Below are 22,090 nucleotides of genomic sequence, written 5' to 3'. Positions count from 1 at the left end.
AATCCAGTTTTGCTTTGAAAAACCAGCACAAAAGTAAGATGGATGACCTGATCCTGGGATTTCCAATTCCAGATCATTCTGATCCAGATTAAATGTTTTTAACAACTGGCCAATATTTAACTGAGCTGACAGTCTCATATGCAGTGTCATGTAGTGCGCTTGTGCTTCGGGCGACCTGAGTTTGAGTCCCGACTTGGCTTAGGATAGCTGATACGGATCAGTTATAAATGCTTAACTGGCCCAGATACGGATCCTGGAGATCGGCTTGAGACATCCCTAGTTTTTTCTACTTCCAATGACTTGGAAATTATATTCTGGACATTCTGATTTTCACAATTTTTGCTTTAATTTCCACCAATGATAATGTTTGAATCTTTTTTATTTGCTTATGCAAGTTCTTTCTTTTTCAAACTCTTTATTTGAGCAGGTCTCGTTCACTCTATCACCAATGCAAACTTTACTTCAAATCTGCATTTATTACATAAACAAATCAATCTTGTGCTATACAAAAACAAGACATTCTTGTTACAAAATCTTCATGAAATCAGGAACAAGATATAAATAACAGCTGAACAGGTGCTGAGATATGAGATATGAATTCATACGCCTGCTGTAACAGTCGGTGCTGAAGAGATCCAAACCTCGCTTCGCCTGACCTGTGTTCAGCGGCGAACGGACACGCTGCTTCTGACGGACGAGTTGGCTGCTCTTTCCCGCTCTTTAGCAAACTCCATTTCAATCTTAGCCTGGATCTTCTCCCAGTCCACTTCCACCTGAGCACAATGACAGAAACATGAATACATTACAACACAAAACACCTGTGAGGACAGTCAAACATCTGATCAGTGCTCCAGACATGAACATACTCCCTCAGAGTACTGCAGGAATCTCTTGTTGGTTTCCTGTTTTCCGAAGTCCTGCAGGAACTTCCGTCTGTGAGCGAGCACCGTGTCCACGTGGGTTTTGTGCTTCACCGCCAGCTCCAGAGCCCTGCGGAGAGAGACGCGCGTGAGCACGACACACACTCGGAGCGGACGCGAGTCGCTGACGGCACACACCTGTCCCAGTTGTAGAGGTTGATGTGGATCTGGATGGCGTGATAAATGAGGTTGGCCTGCAGGAGAGCGGCCTCGGCCTCCTGCACGTGTCCGCTGAAGAGCAGGATGTGAGCTAGACACGAGTCTTTGGACGGCAGGTCCTTGATGAAGTTGATGTACTGCACCTTATCAATCTGCCAGAGACAGAGACGAGTGTTAAAGAGGCAGAGAGGAGACTCAGGTGTGAGGTCTTCTGTCAGATTCACCTCTCCGATCGCTGCATACGCCACTTCTGCTGTGCTCAGCTCCCTGTGGGCCATCGCCAGACCGGCCAAACACGACCAGAGCGTCTGATCCTGTCAGAGACACATTCAACACGCTCAGTTCACTTGAGGATTTAAGGTCCTGTTTACAGCAGAATGCCTGATGTGTAAAGCTGCTGCGCTCGTGTCAGAGGAAAATAACGGAGCAAACCCACATTGATTCATTAGCAAAACACAGCCAGAAGAGAGAGGCTGTCAGATCAATTAACAGGTACATTAATTAGTCAAACGTTCAGAAATCATTCTAATATGCTGCTCAGTTATTTTTGGTGGTCAGTTCAACATCAAACTGCTTCATATTTTTGTGGAAATAATACATTTATCAGGATTCTCTGACGAATAGGAAATTCAAAATAACATGTATTTTAAAACAGAAATCTGTAGTAACATTATAAAGTCTTTACTGTCACTTTTAAACCATTTAATCCTATATTAAAGCCTTTGAATGGTGGTCATTAATGGGAGTTATTTCACGCTGCCGTCTACAACAACACTGCCCTCTACTGGTGTCACATGACAAAGGAAGATAATAATGACAGGTACAGAGAGACAGGAACATACCTCCTCCTCAGGAGCACAGAGACGGGAGGAGAAATGACAACCGTAAGAGACAGCAACACAACTGACACAAACCTTTAATGCATGTTACATTTTCATTGAAACATTATTTAGTGTGTTATTAATCTGTTTTCCTTGTGGGGGCCGCTGACTGTAGCTGATTTTAGGTTTTACTGTTTGCACTTGCATGCGCACACACACACACACACACACACACACACACACACACACACACACTTGTCTTGTCATTAATGCAGTGCATATTACATATCTGAATAATCATTTAGCGTATTGTGTGTTTTATGCACAGCAAAAATAGCCTGCATTTGACCGGAATTACAGAATGGTTGTCAATGCATGGGACACTAATTAAAATGACAATTTTGGCTTTAATAAGGTTTTCTCAATAAACAGGCAAGAATAGATCTGGAGTTCTCCATGATTCCTGTTCATTCCAACAACAAAGCACTTGAATGCAGATAGCTCGTAATCACGAGTTTTCCGATTGCACGTGAAGGAAGCATAACCCACTGACCCTAGTCAAACACACCTGAACCAGCTGATCAGGATCACTTGACAATCACACTGGTGTGAAATCCAGGTTGGATGTAGGCTGTGCAGGACCACTGAGCTACAGCATGTGTCCTTATCTCTGTTCCTCACACAAGAGAGCACTGACCTTAGCGAAGCGGCAGATGCGGAGGCCGTCCTCCCAGCGGGCGCTGCCGGTATACTCGTGCAGTAAGGTGGGGTACGGCGACACTGCGGTGCACACCAGAGAGCCGTCCACCCGTCTGACAGTCACCTGAGTGCCCACATAGCTCACGATCTGAGGTGAGCGACTCAACTCACTGCAGAAGACACCATTCATCAAACATCACCCAGAGTACATGTGTTTCTTATAGTTGGTACAATGTTTAAAGTGGACCATTGAGATAACGTATATATACTGCATGAATGTGTCTTTAAAAATAAGAGTTAAACTTATGGATTCATGATATCCTTATTGTATTTAACATCTAAGAAGAATGAGCAAGACTAGCGGTGTCAACCGCTTCCACTTATTTCAGCTGCACTTGATCGTGCAAACTTGTATTTATCATATTATTTTAAATCATCATAATCATAAACACACTGGTTTGTAGCACAATCAGTTTTACTGCAGTTACTGATATTCCTCTAGTTGATTACTAGAGCGGTTAATGAAGCAGAAGTCTCCCACATTCACAGAAATTTGTCATCAAAATATGGTGGATACTTTAGGCTCAAAAATGAAATTTCTGTCATTAATTACTCACTCACCTTCATTCATCTTCAGAACACAAATTAAGATATTTTTGATGAAATCTGAGAGGTTTCTGTCCCTCCACAGAGATTCAACACAACTACCACTCCAAGCTCCAGAAAGGTAGGAATGACATCATTACAGTACTCCATGTGACTCCAGTGGGTTATGCTCAATTTTACAAAGTGACGTGAAAGCATTGTTTGTGGAAAAAAAAACATTATTTACTACTTTTCTTTCATAATATTATTATCCAAAGCGTGTTCAGACAACAATGTCAGCGCTCGTGTGAACACAAAACGTATGCGTCATGATGCTCGAGTGAACCCACGTCACAGATCAGTATTTTCATAAGTAAAGTGGTAAACTGTGTTTTTGCACTTGCGTCACATCATAAAATTGAGGTTAAACCACTGGAGTCACATGGAGTACTTTAATGATGTCATTCCTAACTTTCTGGACCTTGAATGTGGTAGTTGTGTTGGATCTCTATGGAGGGACAGAAAACTCAGATTTCATCAACAATATCTTAATTTGTGTTCTGAAGATTAACGAAGGTCTTACGGGTGTGGAACGACATGAGGGTGAGTAATTAATGAGTGAACTGACCCTTTAAGAGTAGAAACTTAGAATAGAAACTGTTTTCAGCCATCTAATTCAGGTCCTGGAAATGCACAAATCACCAGTGACCGATAACTGTGTGTAGTGTTGAGAGTTTGTATAACTTCTCAGAGTGTTTTACTATAGTGAAATAGTGAAATTGTTTCTGAACGATTTGTTTTGGTTATACTATTGTCAGTGGATCGTATTTGTTTATTTTGTGGAACAGAAGAAAAATGTGTATTTTTATTTATAATTAGTATTTTGGGTTATCTTGTGAATGACGTCATCTTATTAGTGCTTGTCATTAAACAGCAAAAATGTGCTTTATTAAATAAAGCTTTGAGTTAATATCAATCATAAAAGTGCGGTGAAACCTGAAAAGTATGTATGTGTTTTCCTGCTAGCGATCTGATGTCTATTCACATGTTGAACGCACGTGTTCGTTTAATGTTGCCGCCCGCGAGCCAAATTTGAGCACGGTATTTCAGTGTTAATACATTTTCTATAATATAATTCTCAGTGGATTGAGTCTGTAGAAATGTCTTCAAATGTAGTAAATGTGTAATTTAAATTTTTATGTCAGAATCTATGTTTATAGCCAATGTAAATGAATTGCAGTTGCTGAGGAAAGTACATGATGTGCTTTTTTACATCCTTCAGCTGAAAGAGAGGTAAACTGAAGGAGTGTGTGTTAAATGTCTGTCCTCTGTCAATAAAATGCAGGCATGTTTAATAACACAAGAAAAGAAAAACCACTATACGATCTAACAAACTGAGATATATTGGCTATAATATTAATTGTAAATGAGCAGTGATGGGAATAACGGCGTTATAAATAACACGCGTTACTAACGCCGTTACTTTTTCAGTAACGAGTAATCAAACGAATTACTTTTTCTCCCGTTACAATGTCGTTAGCGTTACTGACAAAAAAATGCCGCGTTACTATAATTGAGCTCACTGAAGCGGTTTTCATCCGAGTAAGCTCTCTCTCAGCCATAGGACCTGCAAAGTTTTTTTCTCTGGTGTGTGCTGCGGTTAGTCATACACAAATATAATTTTAAACTGATAATAATGTATGATGCGCTGTGTGTGTGTCTGTCAGAGCATGCGTGCGAAGCGCGAGCTCAAACCAGAATACCCTTTTTGATGCTTGATCGAAAATATGTGAAATGAGTTTTTTTCTAGTCGACTAGTAGTTGTTCATTTAAGCTAATAGTTGACTAATCACATTTATATTAATTTAATTTCTTAAATACTGGAGAGAATAAACCATAATAAGGAGCGTTTACATAATATAGGCTATATAGCACTCAATGGCACGCATAATTGCCATAAAGAACCGGCAAAAGTAATGATTATGAGTGTGACAAAAACAGTAAGGAGACATTTTAATTGTTTATTAATAAAGTAATGTTTTCTGAATCAGTGTCGGCTGCAAAGATGAAGTTGACATTGCTGATTCTCATTGCTGATCATCTGCTCATATGGACGCGCCTAGAGAGATAACGCACATTTCATTCGGATTAGGCTATACAATCAGAGTAGCCTCTTTCTTTTCGTTTTTAATTACTTCATTTTCGTTAAAGTAGATATTTCAAGCATTCTATAGATATATTTCTCATGTCTGCGAGGCAAGCAGCATCTGAGTTTCGGTTCATTTAAGACGCGCTCCAGTTCACGCGCCAGTGATCGCGCCCGCGCCTCCATGTCATGATTTTATTGTCTGCTATATTTGCTTGTTATATATTAAATCAAAGCAATTGGTTGATGAAACATTGATTAAAATTAAGATACAATTTTTACAAAACGAAATTCACTTTAAAGAAAGGCTTTCTACAAAACAAAACTTAATGAAGTGTTTAAAATCTTATCTGACCCACTCCATGGCTCCCGATATATTTGCGCATCTTATGATGCATCTTACTCACGCTGTTCACTAACTTTTCATAATCGAATAAATGAATTTAAAACATAACATAGGACTATTTAAACATAAATATGAAACTACGTTTTCTTTAATGGCTACCAACACAGTACAGAGAAATTTCATGTCGTGAGCAAGAGCGGATCATGAGTCAGGAGTCGCATCAAGAATAATTTATTCTTAGACTTATATGTAATATTGGGGGCATTCAATTTATTTGGCATATTTTTATTTATTTTTTTTTTTTTAAAGTAACGCAATAGTTACTTTCCCTGGTAATTAGTTACTTTTATAATGATGTAACTCAGTTACTAACTCCGTTACTATTTGTGAGAAGTAACTAGTAACTATAACTAATTACTTTTTTAAAGTAACGTGACCAACACTGTAAATGAATGTACTGTTGATGTAATTTTATTTTTATAATTTAATTTATATTTTGTGTGAATGCAAATTTTTATAAGTGTGAAATTGACTACTGTGAATGTGATGGAAGACTACACTACCAGTCAACGTTTGGAAACATTACTGTTTGTACTATCTCTTATGCTCATTAAGGCTGCATTTATTTCATAATAAATACAGAAAAAACAATAATATTGTGAAATATTATTACAATTTAAAATTATGGTTTTCTATTTTAATATACTTTAAAATATAATTTATTCCTGTGATCAAAGCTGAATTTTCAGCATCATTACTCCAGTCTTCAGTGTCACATGATCCTTCAGAAATCATTCTAATATGATGATTTATTATCAATGTTGGAAACAGTTGTGCTGCTTAATATTATTTTATATCCTGTGATACTTTTTCAGGATTCATTGATGAATAAAAAGTTAAACAATTTCAGCATTTATTTAAAATATAAATATTTTGTAACAATATACACTACCGTTCAAAAGTTTGGGGGCAGTGATTTTTTTTCTTTCTTTTTTTTTTTAAAGAAATTAATACGTTTATTCAGCACAGATGTGTTAAATTGATAAAAAGTGATAGTAAAGATTTATATTGTTAGAAAATATTTATATTTTGAATAAATGCTGTTTTTTTTGACAATTTATTCATCAAAGAATCCTGAAAAAGTATCACAGGTTATAAAATAATATTAAGCAGCACAACTGTGTCCAACATTGATAATAAATCATCATATCAGAATGATTTCTGAAGGATCATGTGACACTGAAAACTGGAGTAATGATGCTGAAAATTCAGCTTTGATCACAGGAATAAATTTATTTTAAAATATATTAAAATAGAAAACCATAATTTTAAATTGTAATAATATTTCATAATTTTAAATCATTTTAAATTGTAATAATATTTCACAATATTATTGTTTTTTCTGTATTTATTATGAAATAAATGCAGCCTTAATGAGCAGAAGAGACTTCTTTCAAAAACATTAAAAATAGTAATGTTTCCAAACGTTTGACTGGTAGTGTATATTGTATAGAAATCATTCTCAGAACAGCCTGTGACTGGAGAGAGTCAGCTGAACGAGAGTGAAACTGAAGGAGTGTGTGTTAATTGTGTGTCCTCAGACGTGTTTCCCTGAAGAGCCTGGTGTTGGTGGTTCATTTGAGGCTGGGTGAAACCCTCTACATATGACTGTGCATCTGTCTCTGAATGTTCTCAGATCTGACAGCTTTTATATAGCAGACACTGATGTGGCTCACAGTGAAGTTAGTGTGTGTGTGTGTGTGTGTGTGTGTGTGTGTGTGTGTGTGCACCTGCTGTCCTTGCTGAAGATGGTTTTGGGGAGCAGGTCTTTGTCCACAAACACCACACTAGGGTAATACCACACTGTGAACTGGTTGTCCTGGATTCCACACAGGATGTTAGCAGAGTCGTTCCAGGCCACAGTGTCGACCATCGAACCTGGACAAGAAAGATTCAGTTCAAATGAATCAAACCTTAATACAGATGCTCGGCTGAACTCAGTGTGACTTCACCAGCGACACAGAGTTTCCTTCTGGATTCTCACCAATCTTATAGATGCTGTGAGCTCGGCCCAGCTTTCTCACAGAGGTCAGGTAGAGGTCACGGTTCTTATCGATCAAGGCGATCCTTCTGTCATTAGACGGGCCACACTGATCCAGAGCGATGAACACCACCTCTATCTACACAGAGAGACGAGCACAGATGATGTGTCACTTCATGCACCTCCATAAAGTCAACAAACTTGGTTTATGATAACACATTTGTGTCAGTTGTTGTACAGCTAAATAACCCTAATCAAAAACTAGTGCACTGCCTTGCTGTCTACTGTCCTCCTTCTGAAGCCAAAGTATACATTGTTTTTTACGCAAACGCTAGTGAACTGTGCGCATGATGTAAATGTCATGCTCTGCATGCACTACATCAATTGGCCCACAAGGTGGCGTCACTGTCCCGGGCCATTTTTTCACAGTCCGGAAAAGGAAACAAAAGAGACAGAACAACAACAAACTACTGGAGATGCAGACTCTGCAGTTTATTAAAAACACTTATTGCAGTTGCATGATTTTCTGTAAATTTCAGTTCACCTTAATTCTCTTTCCTTCAGATGATTCAAGTTTTGGGAAGCGAAATGGAAAAGGCATTCCAAATTCACTCCTGAATGACACAGTGTACGATATGTGTGTTTGTTTGAGTGGGTCTACCTTGTGGATGAAAGGTTTGCCGTCACCAATGGCTTTTCCCGTTTGGGCTTCGAACAGAAAGACGACTGCAGAAGAGAAGGAAGACAGATCCACAGTGATAAACTTCATAAGATGTTTGAAAGGTCTTCATGTAAAATCACAGCTTGCGTTGCAGTTTTGCCCCACTTTTGCAGTGTTTGGCCTCCCTACAGCAGTGGTCTGGTGTGCAGACAGAGCTTTACAGTACACTAAACTACATGCATTAGCCCTCTCTCTCTCTGCACATGAGGTTGACAGCACTACAGAGATCTCGTCCACACCTCGTTCATCAGTTGTGTCACGTATGGCGATGGTGTCGTTGCTCAGGGAGATGGACTGAGTGTTCAGGATGTCCATTCTCATGCCGGGACTCTTGGGAGACGACACCAAACGGCCCTCATATGAGAACACATAGACCTCTGCTCCATCCACCAACAGAAAGTGCCTGGAGCAAGAAGAGCACAGAAACAGTGTGAGAGAGAGATGGACTGTGACACTCTCCATGATAACTGAATCAAACAGCACAGTTCACCTCTCCGCCTGCACGATAAGGCTGACCGTACCCTCCTTCAGGTCAAAGATCAGAGGAGTATTCCAGTTCTTAGCACTGAAACGACACAACAGAGAGTTAGGATGGTCCCAGAACTGACACGTGAGGGAGTGAATGAAAGGAAGCAGCAGCACCTGTAGACGTAACACTGCAGAGAGGTGGTGACCACCAGGTGACCGTGAGCCAGTGATGCTTTGATGACCCGATCTCTGAACTCCAGAACATCTACTGCATCATTTAACACGTTTCTCACCTGAAAAGACCAAACACAAACATGCCATCAAGTTGAGCAGCACTTTGTGTACTGGGTAAATGACGTATTTTTGCTTTTCTGCTTTACTACCTACTGTCTGAGAATGAAACTGCATTTTCATTCAGCTGTTTTTACACATTAGTCTGAACAAACAAATCGCATCCAAAAATCAGACCCAATCTTAGACCCTTACTCTGCTTTAAGGTAATGAGCATTCATCATCTCCAGCACTATGTCATTATTTCAGTGGGAACTGAACATCTCAGGGTGCAAGATAACTGACACTGTTCAATTTACATGCAACTGCAAATGCTGAATGTGAAGTTCAGTTTGTACACATTTTGTGAAGTGGTAAATCTTGGTGCTCTGAGTGACTGTCCTACAGGAAATACAGACACACACACACAGAGAGAGAGAAGGGTGTACACAGACAATCAACAGCTGCAATGGCTGTCTATACTGAGTCTGTGTGTGTGTGTGTGTGTGTGTGTGTGTGTGTGTGTGTGTGTGCCCATATGGTACGGCCCATTTTTCTTCAATGTAAACACACTCTGGAGTCCTCAGACAAGTGGCTCATTGTCAGTGCTCTCCAGAATACTGTATGAAGGACTCACAGCACTGTCAGAGCACATGTATCTCAGCATTTCTCTTTTAATTACAGATGGCCAATATCATCCAAATCTGTAACACTTTGGTATGGGGAACACATATTCATCATTATTAACTATGACTTCTGCCTCAATAAACTCCTAATTTACTGCTTAATAATAGTTAGTAAGGTAGTTGTTAAGTTTAGGTATTATTAGGGATAAGTCATTCATTTGTCTTTTATAAGTACTAATAAACAGCCAATATGCAGCTAATAAGCAACTAGTTAAAAGTGAGAATTGTTCCCCATATTGAAGTGTTACCCCAAAATCTTATATCACAGGCTCAACATGATAAGATAATAATCATGTGATGTGATTATTAAATTAATAATTCTGTATCAGGGTAACAGCATAACTATAGTTATATAGTATATATATATATATATATATATATATATATATATATATATATATATATATATATATATAATTAAAAATGGATTATATTTTAATAATCATGTGATAATGGCTATTTTCGAATAATTCTGTGGATGAAATCAACTACAACTGAGTTTCATCTCATCTGGTTATTTTCTGTAACTGTAACCATGTAAATTAAGAAAAAAAACAGATTAATCATATCAGATGAATGAATCAGTCTGACATCAGTGCAAGATTATTTTACAATCACTGATTTTATTTTTAGATTTTCTGTTTTCATTTTAACTTAAAGTTTTAGCAATTTTGATGCGTTTTTGTCATTTTTAATAGTTTTTTTAATACAGTTTTTATTTTAGTACTTCATCTTAAACGAAATAAAGATGAGAAATGTTGCATTGACAACTAGCTGAAATAAAAAAAAAATATATGTATTTTTCAAGTAAAGAAATGTTTGTTTTTTTCAGTTTTCATTAACGATAATAACCCTGCATCAGTGTAAAAACAGCTTAACATTATAAAACATCCGATTTCAAAACTAAAGACTCAAAACAGTCAAGCTAATATTATAAAACTACTCAGACTCTGATTGTGATTGGAGTCTGAAGCACTGATATAACAGCATAGGAACAAGCCATCTTCATACTGCTTTAGAAATGCTACATTTGTATTAAAGGGGACATATCATGAAAATCTGACTCTTTCTGTGTTTAAGTGCTATAATCGGGTCCCCGGTGCATCTGCAAACTCAGAACGCAGTGCTTCCCTGCACAAGTGTTTATGGGATTGAATGAGTGCACTCCCCTATGGCTTCAGACATTAATACAGAAGGCTGTGCCCTCAAATACTGCACTGTGCATGTCACGTCTGGTTCAGCAGGTCACAAGACTCTTATTTACCCTAGTTTGACACCATTGTTAATGATTCTGTCCTTCACCTGTTTCTAGTTTACTTCGTAAATAACATGTCTTATTTCCTTTGATTTTGAAGTGCAATATGCGCTGGATGTGTTCCTGACAGGTTTGATGGGAGAAGCGACGTGACTGACACTGATAAGACTGTGTACCTGCATCGTGCGTCTCTTTGTGAGTGTGATTTCAAAGTTCCTCCACTCCCATCGCTGCTCCACGACGTGAGCAAACAGGACGTGTCCATTTCCACAGGCTCCCGCCAGCTGAGTGCCATCTGCAGACCAGGCCAGGCTGAACAAACTTCCTGTGCTCGGCTTCTCCAGAGAGTACGACCACTGAGAGACAGACAGAGAGAGGACGCATGAGTACGATGAGTTTTCCAAAGGTACAATGCTTTCTGGACACTTTGAGCAGTAAGGTGGTGCTGTGATCAAACCACTAAGGCCAATTACCTGCAACTATAATGATCTGATGTTTTGGCATAACATCTGCCAACTGTATTGTGACATGCCAAGTTTTGAAGCATTTGGAGATCCACAAAGATTAGTGAATAATGACTTAAAGTTGGCCTGTGCCCCATCACATGACTTCAGAAGACTTGAATATAGTGTGCCTTTTTCAAGACCTTCCAAATTTAAGACCTGTACGTCATTTTAATCATGATCGGGATATGCATGTTCAAGCATATATGCCAAATTAAAATACAAACACAAAAATTAGGGATGTAAACAATTCATTCAACATTATGATAAAGCAAGATTTGGTCATGTTGAACATATTTAATAAATATATCATATATTGATGCTATTTGATGTGAATGTAATATAGTTAAACTGTACAGCCACAGCCTACAGAGAGCAGAAAAACAGAGACGGGAGAAGATCAGTCTTGAAATAAAAGCTGCTGCATCAGAGGCTGGTCTGAGCTGTTATTTTTGCTTTGGTCAGATGAAGTGAAGCCTGCTGGGTAGTTAAACTGTGTCTGGACTGAATTAAGTGTTTGATTCAAACACCCAGCGGACTGCGGTAAAAATAGAGCCTGAAGGCCCGGGCTGTCAAATCCACTTCTATCAAGTGCTTAAAGCTACACTGCATAACTTCTGGCCCTTGTGAGCATTGTTTTGGTTGTGCTTCGGTGTGCACGTGGATACAAGTCATGTTATTACAGCAGATGAACAGATAAATTCCCCAGAGGTTTGCTGTTTTCAATGATCCATGGTTGATTTTAAGCTTCATGCTACCCATAGCCAGAGCTGCTTTTCTCTATGTGTGGATATCAGGCCATTTCATTCATATTTGCAACTGAAAATGACTGTGTGCAACTGTGAAGAAGTGTTTAGGAGCACCAGTGTGACTGACCCGATCAGGTCCGGTTCTATAGGGTGCTAGAGGAGCATCCTCAGCTGAAACTGATAACAGCATATTGGCCAAAGAAGAGATTGAGCAATGTAGCAAATCTTATGATTTCTTGAACACAATGACCAATCAGAGGCATTTAAGTTAAAATCCACTCACCGCTCAAAAGTTTTAATCCTCTCATTATAACAAACAGAGAGCAGACATGATGTAAATAAGAGATTCATTGTGCAGTCTTCATTGATTATAATGGGAGTTTGTGATATCGCGATGAACTGAGATGACTGACAGCTTCTTAATGAAGGGAGATTGCAAATGTAATATTGATTTTATACGACAATTCAGTAAACATGAAGTTTGACTTACATTTTAGGAACAGTATTGTCAGATTTCGCTCTATTTCGTCAATGAAAATACAAACCCGATTCCAAAAAAGTTGGGACACTGTACAAATTGTGAATAAAAAAGGAATGCAATAATTTACAAATCTCATAAACTTATATTTTATTCACAATAGAATATAGATAACATATCAAATGTTGAAAGTGAGACATTTTGAAATGTCATGCCAAATATTGGCTCATTTTGGATTTCATGAGAGCTACACATTCCAAAAAAGTTGGGACAGGTAGCAATAAGAGGCCGGAAAAGTTAAATGTACATATAAGGAACAGCTGGAGGACCAATTTGCAACTTATTAGGTCAATTGGCAACATGATTGGGTATAAAAAGAGCCTCTCAGAGTGGCAGTGTCTCTCAGAAGTCAAGATGGGCAGAGGATCACCAATTCCCCCAATGCTGCGGCCAAAGAGTTTGAAGTTATCATCATCTACAGTGCATAATATCATCCAAAGATTCAGAGAATCTGGATCAATCTCTGTGCGTAAGGGTCAAGGCCGGAAAACCATACTGGATGCCCGTGATCTTCGGGCCCTTAGACGGCACTGCATCACATACAGGAATGCTACTGTAATGGAAATCACAACATGGGCTCAGGAATACTTCCAGAAAACATTGTCGGTGAACACAATCCACCGTGCCATTCGCCGTTGCCGGCTAAAACTCTATAGGTCAAAAAAGAAGCCATATCTAAACATGATCCAGAAGCGCAGGTGTTTTCTCTGGGCCAAGGCTCATTTAAAATGGACTGTGGCAAAGTGGAAAACTGTTCTGTGGTCAGACGAATCAAAATTTGAAGTTCTTTTTGGAAAACTGGGACGACATGTCATGCAGACTAAAGAGGACAAGGACAACCCAAGTTGTTATCAGCGCTCAGTTCAGAAGCCTGCATCTCTGATGGTATGGGGTTGCATGAGTGCGTGTGGCATGGGCAGCTTACACATCTGGAAAGGCACCATCAATGCTGAAAGGTATATCCAAGTTCTAGAACAACATATGCTCCCATCCAGACGTCGTCTCTTTCAGGGAAGACCTTGCATTTTCCAACATGACAATGCCAGACCACATACTGCATCAATTACAACATCATGGCTGCGTAGAAGAAGGATCCGGGCACTGAAATGGCCAGCCTGCAGTCCAGATCTTTCACCCATAGAAAACATTTGGCGCATCATAAAGAGGAAGATGTGACAAAGAAGACCTAAGACAGTTGAGCAACTAGAAGCCTGTATTAGACAAGAATGGGACAACATTCCTATTCCTAAACTTGAGCAACTTGTCTCCTCAGTCCCCAGACGTTTGCAGACTGTTATAAAAAGAAGAGGGGATGCCACACAGTGGTAAACATGGCCTTGTCCCAACTTTTTTGAGATGTGTTGATGCCATGAAATTTAAAATCAACTTATTTTTCCCTTAAAATGATACATTTTCTCAGTTTAAACATTTGATATGTCATCTATGTTGTATTCTGAATAAAATATTGAAATTTGAAACTTCCACATCATTGCATTCTGTTATTATTGTCCCAACTTTTTTGAAATCGAGTTTGTATATGCCACATTTCTGTCAAAAATACCATGGTTACTACTACAGTTAATCCATGATAAATGATGATTTGTGGATGGAATTACTGTTTCGAGATCATGTGTGGACAGGACCTTTTCAAAAATACAGCTAAATCAATTTCCTAGTATGAGAAGTTGTAATATTACCAGTAATTACCGGTATGATGCTGTGTATAAACAAAAATATGAAGCATGTACAAGCTCAGGATGCCCTGACATAAGAAGTCAGCTTTGGGCCAGTAAAGCCCCGTCAGAGCTGTTTACAGTGAGCTATCAATTGTCTTTAATTGTTTTCAAGCACTAGATGGATGTCTGACCGCTGCTCTGTGTCTCTCGTTTGAGACCAGCCCTTCTTTGACATTCATCAGTGCTGTTACTATTGCGCACTATAGTAATTGCAGTACTATTGTAACTATTGTGCTTCTTGTGTTTTAAGAGCAAAAACACGTTCTGCACATTGTGTATTTACAGGAAAAGTCAATCTGCTAATTTACTGTGTTTAAATGTGTGAAAGATTCGAATGTTTCTCCTGTCTTTCACGTCAGTGCTGTTTCATCAGGCTTTAAACTAGTTTATTAAATGACAGAGACATTTGGGTTTTGTAACAGAGAATGAGTTACGCTTCTGGAGCATTTGCCATTTCATGTTTCTCATATGCTAACAGAAATTACAGCGCATAATCAAAGAGGGTTGGGAGATAGCACAAAAAATGGTCGCAAAAAGCAGTCTGGAGCCCTTTGTGCAAACAGGACCTTTTGAAAAATATTGGTAAATCAGTTCTGGTAAGTTGTAACATTACCAGTAAATTACTGTCATAATACTTTGGGCTAATCATAAAGTTCTGGCGAAGATGACATGATAACACTCTGCTGTTTTTCTATGTAAACATTCACTATACGGATGTCTTTGACTGCTCTCGTCCCGCCGCCTGTCTCAGTTTAGTGTTGCCATTCAGGAGGACGAAGCAATGAGGGTTACTGCATACATCTGACAAGGTTTTTTATAAAATAAATACACTGCAACAAAATAGAATATGTTATTGATAACAAATAGTAATTCTTTACCCAGCAATTCAAGTCAAGTCAAGTCAAATTTATTTATATAGCACTTTTACAATTGGTAATTGTTTCAAAGCAGCTTTACATATTAGAAGCACAGAAAAAAGGGAAGTGGTTAAAAATAAGCTGTACAAGCAAGCGTGGTAATATGTAACATATACAAGATGGTGCTACATTAAGCCAATGTCGGCTGACTCCCAGGGGTGGAAAAAAACCCCTAGGAGAAAAACCCAGCGTGCTAATACTGGGAAAAAAGTCCTAGGAGGGAAAAAACCCCTTGGAAGATATATATAATATATGTAAATGGATATGGAGATCAAAATCTGAATTATACATTTTTATTATAGAGATGTAATTAACACCACTTCCACTTGACTGCTTTTTTTTGTAAACGTGCTCTACACAGGCATGTTTGATCATTACACTTGCATCTGGCATCTTTTGCAGTGTCTCGCACAACACATCATTCAAAAAAGTATTTTACAATAGCTAGAATGCAGCTTAGCCAATCGTAATCAAGGACTGGAACTAACCGTTTTATAAATTAGCATTTTAGCACAATTGATTTGCCTGTTTTTAGACAGAAAACACGTCTAATATTGCTCATGTGCTTTTTACACTTCAAATAAAGAAAAAAACACAACTAATATTTTTATCAGAGGTAAAATAAAGTCAGTAAATTCAGTCTGATAGAGTTGTTTTCACACCGGTCACATTGCAGGTGAAGAGCAAAGGGGAAATGAGGCAAGGATCCAATGTGCAGCTTCTTTATTTAAAGTGAAAGGTCAAACTAAGGAAACAAGGAGTAATCCAGATGCAAACATCAATGAGACAGCAAGTTAAACACAAGACAATACCAGACAATGACGTGAGGAAACTAAGGGCTATAAATACACTGGTAAAACTAAACAAGACTCAGGTGAACATAATTAGATAAATAAACAAGAACACATTAAAAAAAACTACGGTAAACCAGGCAAAGAGGAAATAAACACATTGAAAGGGAAAACAGAAACAACATGATGAACCTAACATCAAAATAAGAGTCCTAAACCAAAATCCAAGTTTGATCAACACCAACAGATGCAGTATATTACTGAAGGCTATATCATAATCAGAGAGACTGTTCCAGCAGTTTTTATTATTATGATGATGATGTGTTTAGCTGTTTAATCCCGCAAAACTAACATTAAGATCGTTTAAGTGAATGATTCAATGACTTATTCATAGTTTTCACATGACGTCGCACTCTTAGAAGGCTTTCCTCCACTGCCCACCTGTCATTTTTACCAGGTTTGTGCTAAGTACTAATGTAGTAAGACAGTGATATTCAGTATACACTTTATTGATGATGCATGCTATGTACATGCAAGCAGATGAGCCCAGAATATAAACACGATGCACAGTTTCTCGTTAAGCGTTTTTCCAAAGAAAACCATTATAAAGAAACCGCTTAAACATTCAGCATGTTGCGTTCATATTCTGGGCTCATCTGGTTGTCTGTTTTTACTATGCATCTTCAATAAGGTTTATACTGAATTTGGTCTTTTAATATCACTGTTTTAGTACAATAAAGGACTTGAAGTGTTTTTCACGTTAAGCGTTTTAGAACCACTCACTGTTTTTAGTGGTTGAAACTCTGCAGCAGGTGCTTGATATGGATCACAAGTGCCCAAAAGTTGCATTTTGTTCATATGTTTTTTATTTTCCTCTTTTGAGTTGGAAAATTGACAGGACTATAATGCAGTTTTACGCATGTTTTGCCCTCCAGGTCTCCATGGCAGTCACATGACTGAAAACTATGAATTTAAGTTTAAAGCAGTGGTTCCCAAACTGGGGTACGCGTACCCCTGGGGGTACGTGAGGTGACAAAAGGGGGTACGCGAACAAAATGCTGAGTAGTTCATTTAATTCTACCTTAAAATAATATTAAAATAGAGCATGTATTTCTAACTGCCAAAATGTCGTAAATACAGTACATTTAATCAAATTACCTCATCATTTGCAGTCAAAAATGACTGTATCCACACAAGCAGCATGCATATGATAGATTGCGTGCCGAATCTGCTGCCTTAAATCGTGCTAAATTACTGTCGTTCTCGACAATGCACCTTTGTAAAAGTGGGGATTCAGCACTTACTCGCATGAAGAACAAATACAGACACAGATAATGGATTCGTTTCGATTTAAGACTCAAACTTTCTCCGATACAAAAACATACCTTGTGTGAGTTATTATATTTAATGATGAGAACGAGCAAGAATGCAATTGTTCCCAAATATCCACATGACTGCAAACGAGACATTATTATACAACAGGTCAAAAAATAATACGTACATTTTAAACACAGTACTGTCAGTATTTACTCTATTTTGCAATGAAATAATAACGAAAACCACAGCAGAACTACAACATACGTCTGTGTTTCGCGAACAATTCTGCGGCTTTGAATGAATCGTGAGAGTCAATGATTCAATGATTTATTCACAGCCACTTGCTTCGTTACTGAATGAATGACTTGATGACTCACTCATAAAAACAGTGACTTGCTGCCACCTACTGGCGGTTTTAGTTTAATATTTAAACATTTTACTTAGTTTTACCATCATTGCATATTTCTCTATTGAGCATTTTTTATTTAAAACATTATTTATTTTATAAAGTTATTCATAAAGGTAAAAAAAATGCACTGAAAAATCAATTTAGGTGGCAAATATTGTCCCTTTAATAGTAAAGGTGTGACTGCAGTCGAAGTGGAAGAGGGGGTACGCGGAAGGATGGGAATCCCTTCAGGGGGTACTCCACTCTAAAAAGTTTGGGAACCACTGGTTTAAAGTATCATAAGTGTGACTTAAGTATTAAACTTTAGTCTAACCTCTTAAGCCCTGAGGGTATTTTCAGAGTTTGTTTTTTTCTGAGTGACACACAAAAAAGTAAAGACTCATAACTCCAAAACTATAGCAAGGAGAGTCAAAAGATTTATATTGTTTGAAAGGAAACTTTTAAAATTTTTAATTTTGGACATTGTCATGCTGAGAAACTGCAAAAAAAAAAAAAAAAAAAAGTGGAAAAAAGGGAAAATTTACATATCTTTCTAATTTAAAGCTGCAGTCCGCAATTTTTTTGTGTTAAAAATTTACAAAAATTATATAATGAGAATATACAACATGAATCCATTTCCCAAACCGTGTTTTGGTCTTATCCTGAATCATTTTGGTACACTTATAATAAGTGTTTATATTCGGACTATTTCAGACCGGACTGGTAGGACCCGCTGCAGAGTATCACAGTAACTGCGTGACTCGCCACAGACATACATGGAGAAAAGTAGCTCCGGCTAGAATGTTCCTCCGCAAGATGCGTCCAGTTCTGTTTATTAACCGCTAGAGGGCCAAAAATCGCGGACAGCAGCTTTAAAATGGAATATCTCATGAAGGAAATAAGGTAGCGGGTTCATTCAAAAGTTATAGCATTTGGAACAAAGGTAGGCATTTTTAATTTGTTTTTGTTTTCTGAGTGACATGCACAAAAACTCATAACTTCATAATCCCATAAAGATCCCATAAAGAAATCAAAAGTTACAGCATTTGGAACCAAGGTAGCCTTTTTGTTTATCCATTGGCATCCCCTGATGGGCATTTTTAAAATCATTCTTTCACGTGAAGTAACTCGTGATCGGCTTATTGGATTATGACGATCTTGGACTCATTTCAATCGGGAGAATCCACTGTAAGTAATGATGTGCCATTTTCTACAATATATTCATGTTTCATGAAGTTATAAGCAGAAATGCCAAGTGATAGCTACATTTTAGTTTTAGTTAGCATATGTGCGTCTGTGGGGTTTTATGTGTCGTAATTGCGTGATCAATATCTCGTGATCGGCTTATTGGGTTATGCTGGACTCATATTAATCATGAGAATCTGCTGTAAATAATGATGTCCAATTTTCCACAATCGGAGCATGTTTCTTGAAGTTACGAGCCAAAACATGATATAAATGCTGCATCGGTTTATTATTTAGATATGGGTCTTGCGCGGCTTCACGTACAAAAACTCGCTTAAGTTTAGTCAAAGCCCAAAACAATTATACTCGTTGTACTCTACTCCGTGAGACCTTTCAAATGACATATAACACATGATTATCTGAGCTGGATGATGCTTTTGACACATTGGAGTACGTAGTAAAAAAAATATTTCCTAAATTATAATTTTTTTTATTATTATTATTTTTCAGCAAATAACTCAGCAGTACTTAGATTTAATCAAATTGGCTATATTCATTGTAAAGTTCAGACTCTAAACTTTAAAATTATACCTATTTTGTGTTATTGCCATCAGTGGTTGCTTAGTAATTTGATTATACATTTTATTGCGGGACACTTCAGGTTTAAGGGGTTAAAGTATCATTTCATTTTTCCCATAGCATAATTTATGTGATTGCAATTGCTGTTTAAATGCATTCATGTCACACCTGAGCTGCATTAAACAGCCTGTAAAGATAGGCCTACCTAAATGCCACCTCAGATGCAGATTCTGTGCCACTTCTGCAGTGCAAAGATGGATGTTGATACTGAATTCATTTCATTAACAGCCTATAGTGTCTCATTATGATAATTGAGTAAATATAAGAATTTGACATAAACAATGATGCATGCATCTAATAAGGTTAGGAAAAACTGCTGTTATCAAGGTAAAAATGCCCCTGGAAATCAGTTTAAGGTGGGAAATATTGGCTGAGAACAGAATATGAAAAGCTTCATCAGTCAGCTGACCACAACAGGCCGAAACCAGCCAAAGATATAGAAACACACTGCGCAAAATACTGTCTGATTATTATTACTGACAGTTTTGCACACCCCTAATGTAGATTCACATATGCACACACACACTGTCACTGTGCATGATCTCTTACAGTGTGTGTAGCATGTCAGAAGGTGTGTGTGGATGTGTACACCATATCTGTCCTGTGTGTAACTGAATAATAGCAGATGTAAGTGAAGCCAGCTGTGCCAGATGTACACAGCTCACCTCCCTACTGCCTGACAGCATGTGTAAACACTCGCTCTGTGTGTGTGTGTGTGTGTGTGAGTGGGTCAGGACAGACATATCTAACGTGTCTGATGTAATGGGGCTGATTCAGCACATACATCCACAGGGAGTCATTACAGCACAACATATGTCACTGACCCTCCCCCAAAACACACACACACACACACACACACAGATGGGAGGGCAGAGAGATGGTCGGCTGTTTTCTTAGCACTATTTTTCATTCCCGTGACATAAAGCAGTTTTCAGTGCGTGTCTGTTTGGTCTGTGTTTCTTTGTTGTGTGCTGACTCTGACTTCTCGCTGTCTGTATATGTACATCAGGTGAAGAAGAGGTCACAGTAAAAGACTTTCTGTCTCTGTTCATTTGCTTGTTTTGTATATGTGTTAAATTAGACCAGGTCATCACAACACAAGAAATGTCCCTACACTATCATGCAGTTCATCCCGTACAGTCCTGTAACATGAACAGATCCAAGACACTTCATTTCAAGAGGAATAGAAAGAAGCGATTAGACGAGCGAGGAGTAGAGTTAGTGGGGATGTTTTATGAGGGTTGGCAGAGTTGTGTCCTCCACACACACACATACACACACACACACACCTGCACCTCAGGATGACCCAGCTCAACTGACTCTAAATGACATATCCACACACACACACCTGCGTGATTTATCTCTCTGTTCTTCTAGAGGATTGTGTTGAACGCATTGAGCTCAGCTCCAGAGGTCTCGTGTGTCGTTGTATGTGTTGAGCCCAGTGTGTTCAGCTGGAGGAGAGATTAACTGTTACTGCACACTGCAAACCTGCTCACGCACTTAACTTTACTACTGTTTTTACTAGGCTTAACATTACTACTTTTTCCACAAAAAAAACTTTATATCACCTTGTATTGTGCAGCCAATTCTTATGCAACTGTGTAAATGCAGACCTGAATGCTTTGCAGGTCTGTTGTATGTGTGTCTTTCAGAAGTGTGCCCAGAGATGTGTTATTATTCAGGACGCTGCTGGAAATTGTTGAAAACAGTTACACTAATAATCACTGTATTGTCCATCTTGACACTCAGAATGCAGAGCCTGCTTGCACACTTGATGTGTGACACATTTCAATATACAATCATGCATGAAATCGAGCTTGTTTGCATTCTTTATTTAATTTTTAAAATTTTTTTTTTGAAATAGAAGAAATATATATTTGGAGCTGTCAGGACTGATTTTGTGTGAAACTGCATACAGTACAGACGTACTTCGCTTGTGTGTGTCATGTTACATCCAGGGCTCTACGCTTACATTTCTTTTTAGGAGCACCTTCTGATCAATGACAGAAATTAACCTTCCCTATATTTGAGTCCTTAAAATGACTTGCCAGGGATTGTTTTGCTTGTTTGTTTGTTTATTTTATAAGGGCATTTTTTCTAAACTTATTAAATGTGTCATCTTTTATGTCAAATTCATATTTTTTCATTTTTATAAATTGAGTTAGAATAAGAAGACACAATAAGGAAAAATAAGTTACCAATCAAAT

At 38.1% G+C, this 22,090-nt stretch overlaps 1 protein-coding gene across 1 annotated transcript in view; it reads right to left on the bottom strand.

Annotated features, from left to right (window-relative positions):
- Positions 1-324: 324 nt before the first annotated feature.
- Positions 325-22,090, bottom strand: part of ift80 (intraflagellar transport 80 homolog (Chlamydomonas)) — a 40,799-nt gene continuing 19,033 nt past the window's right edge. The window contains exons 9-20 of the mRNA XM_048162028.1: positions 11,294-11,473; positions 9,081-9,199; positions 8,929-9,003; positions 8,678-8,841; positions 8,379-8,443; positions 7,721-7,856; positions 7,467-7,614; positions 2,598-2,769; positions 1,304-1,393; positions 1,059-1,231; positions 867-990; positions 325-773 (exon numbers count right to left, since the gene is read on the bottom strand). Of these exons, the coding sequence (XP_048017985.1) occupies positions 663-773; positions 867-990; positions 1,059-1,231; positions 1,304-1,393; positions 2,598-2,769; positions 7,467-7,614; positions 7,721-7,856; positions 8,379-8,443; positions 8,678-8,841; positions 8,929-9,003; positions 9,081-9,199; positions 11,294-11,473 (1,557 nt within the window). The 3' untranslated portion in view covers positions 325-662. The remainder of the gene's footprint in view (positions 774-866; positions 991-1,058; positions 1,232-1,303; positions 1,394-2,597; positions 2,770-7,466; positions 7,615-7,720; positions 7,857-8,378; positions 8,444-8,677; positions 8,842-8,928; positions 9,004-9,080; positions 9,200-11,293; positions 11,474-22,090) is intronic.

Source organism: Megalobrama amblycephala, linkage group LG16, assembly GCF_018812025.1.
Source record: "Megalobrama amblycephala isolate DHTTF-2021 linkage group LG16, ASM1881202v1, whole genome shotgun sequence".
In the NCBI taxonomy this organism is placed as follows: domain Eukaryota; kingdom Metazoa; phylum Chordata; class Actinopteri; order Cypriniformes; family Xenocyprididae; genus Megalobrama; species Megalobrama amblycephala.
Note: the sequence above shows the minus strand (reverse complement) of the source record. Positions and strands in the feature narration are given on the sequence as shown.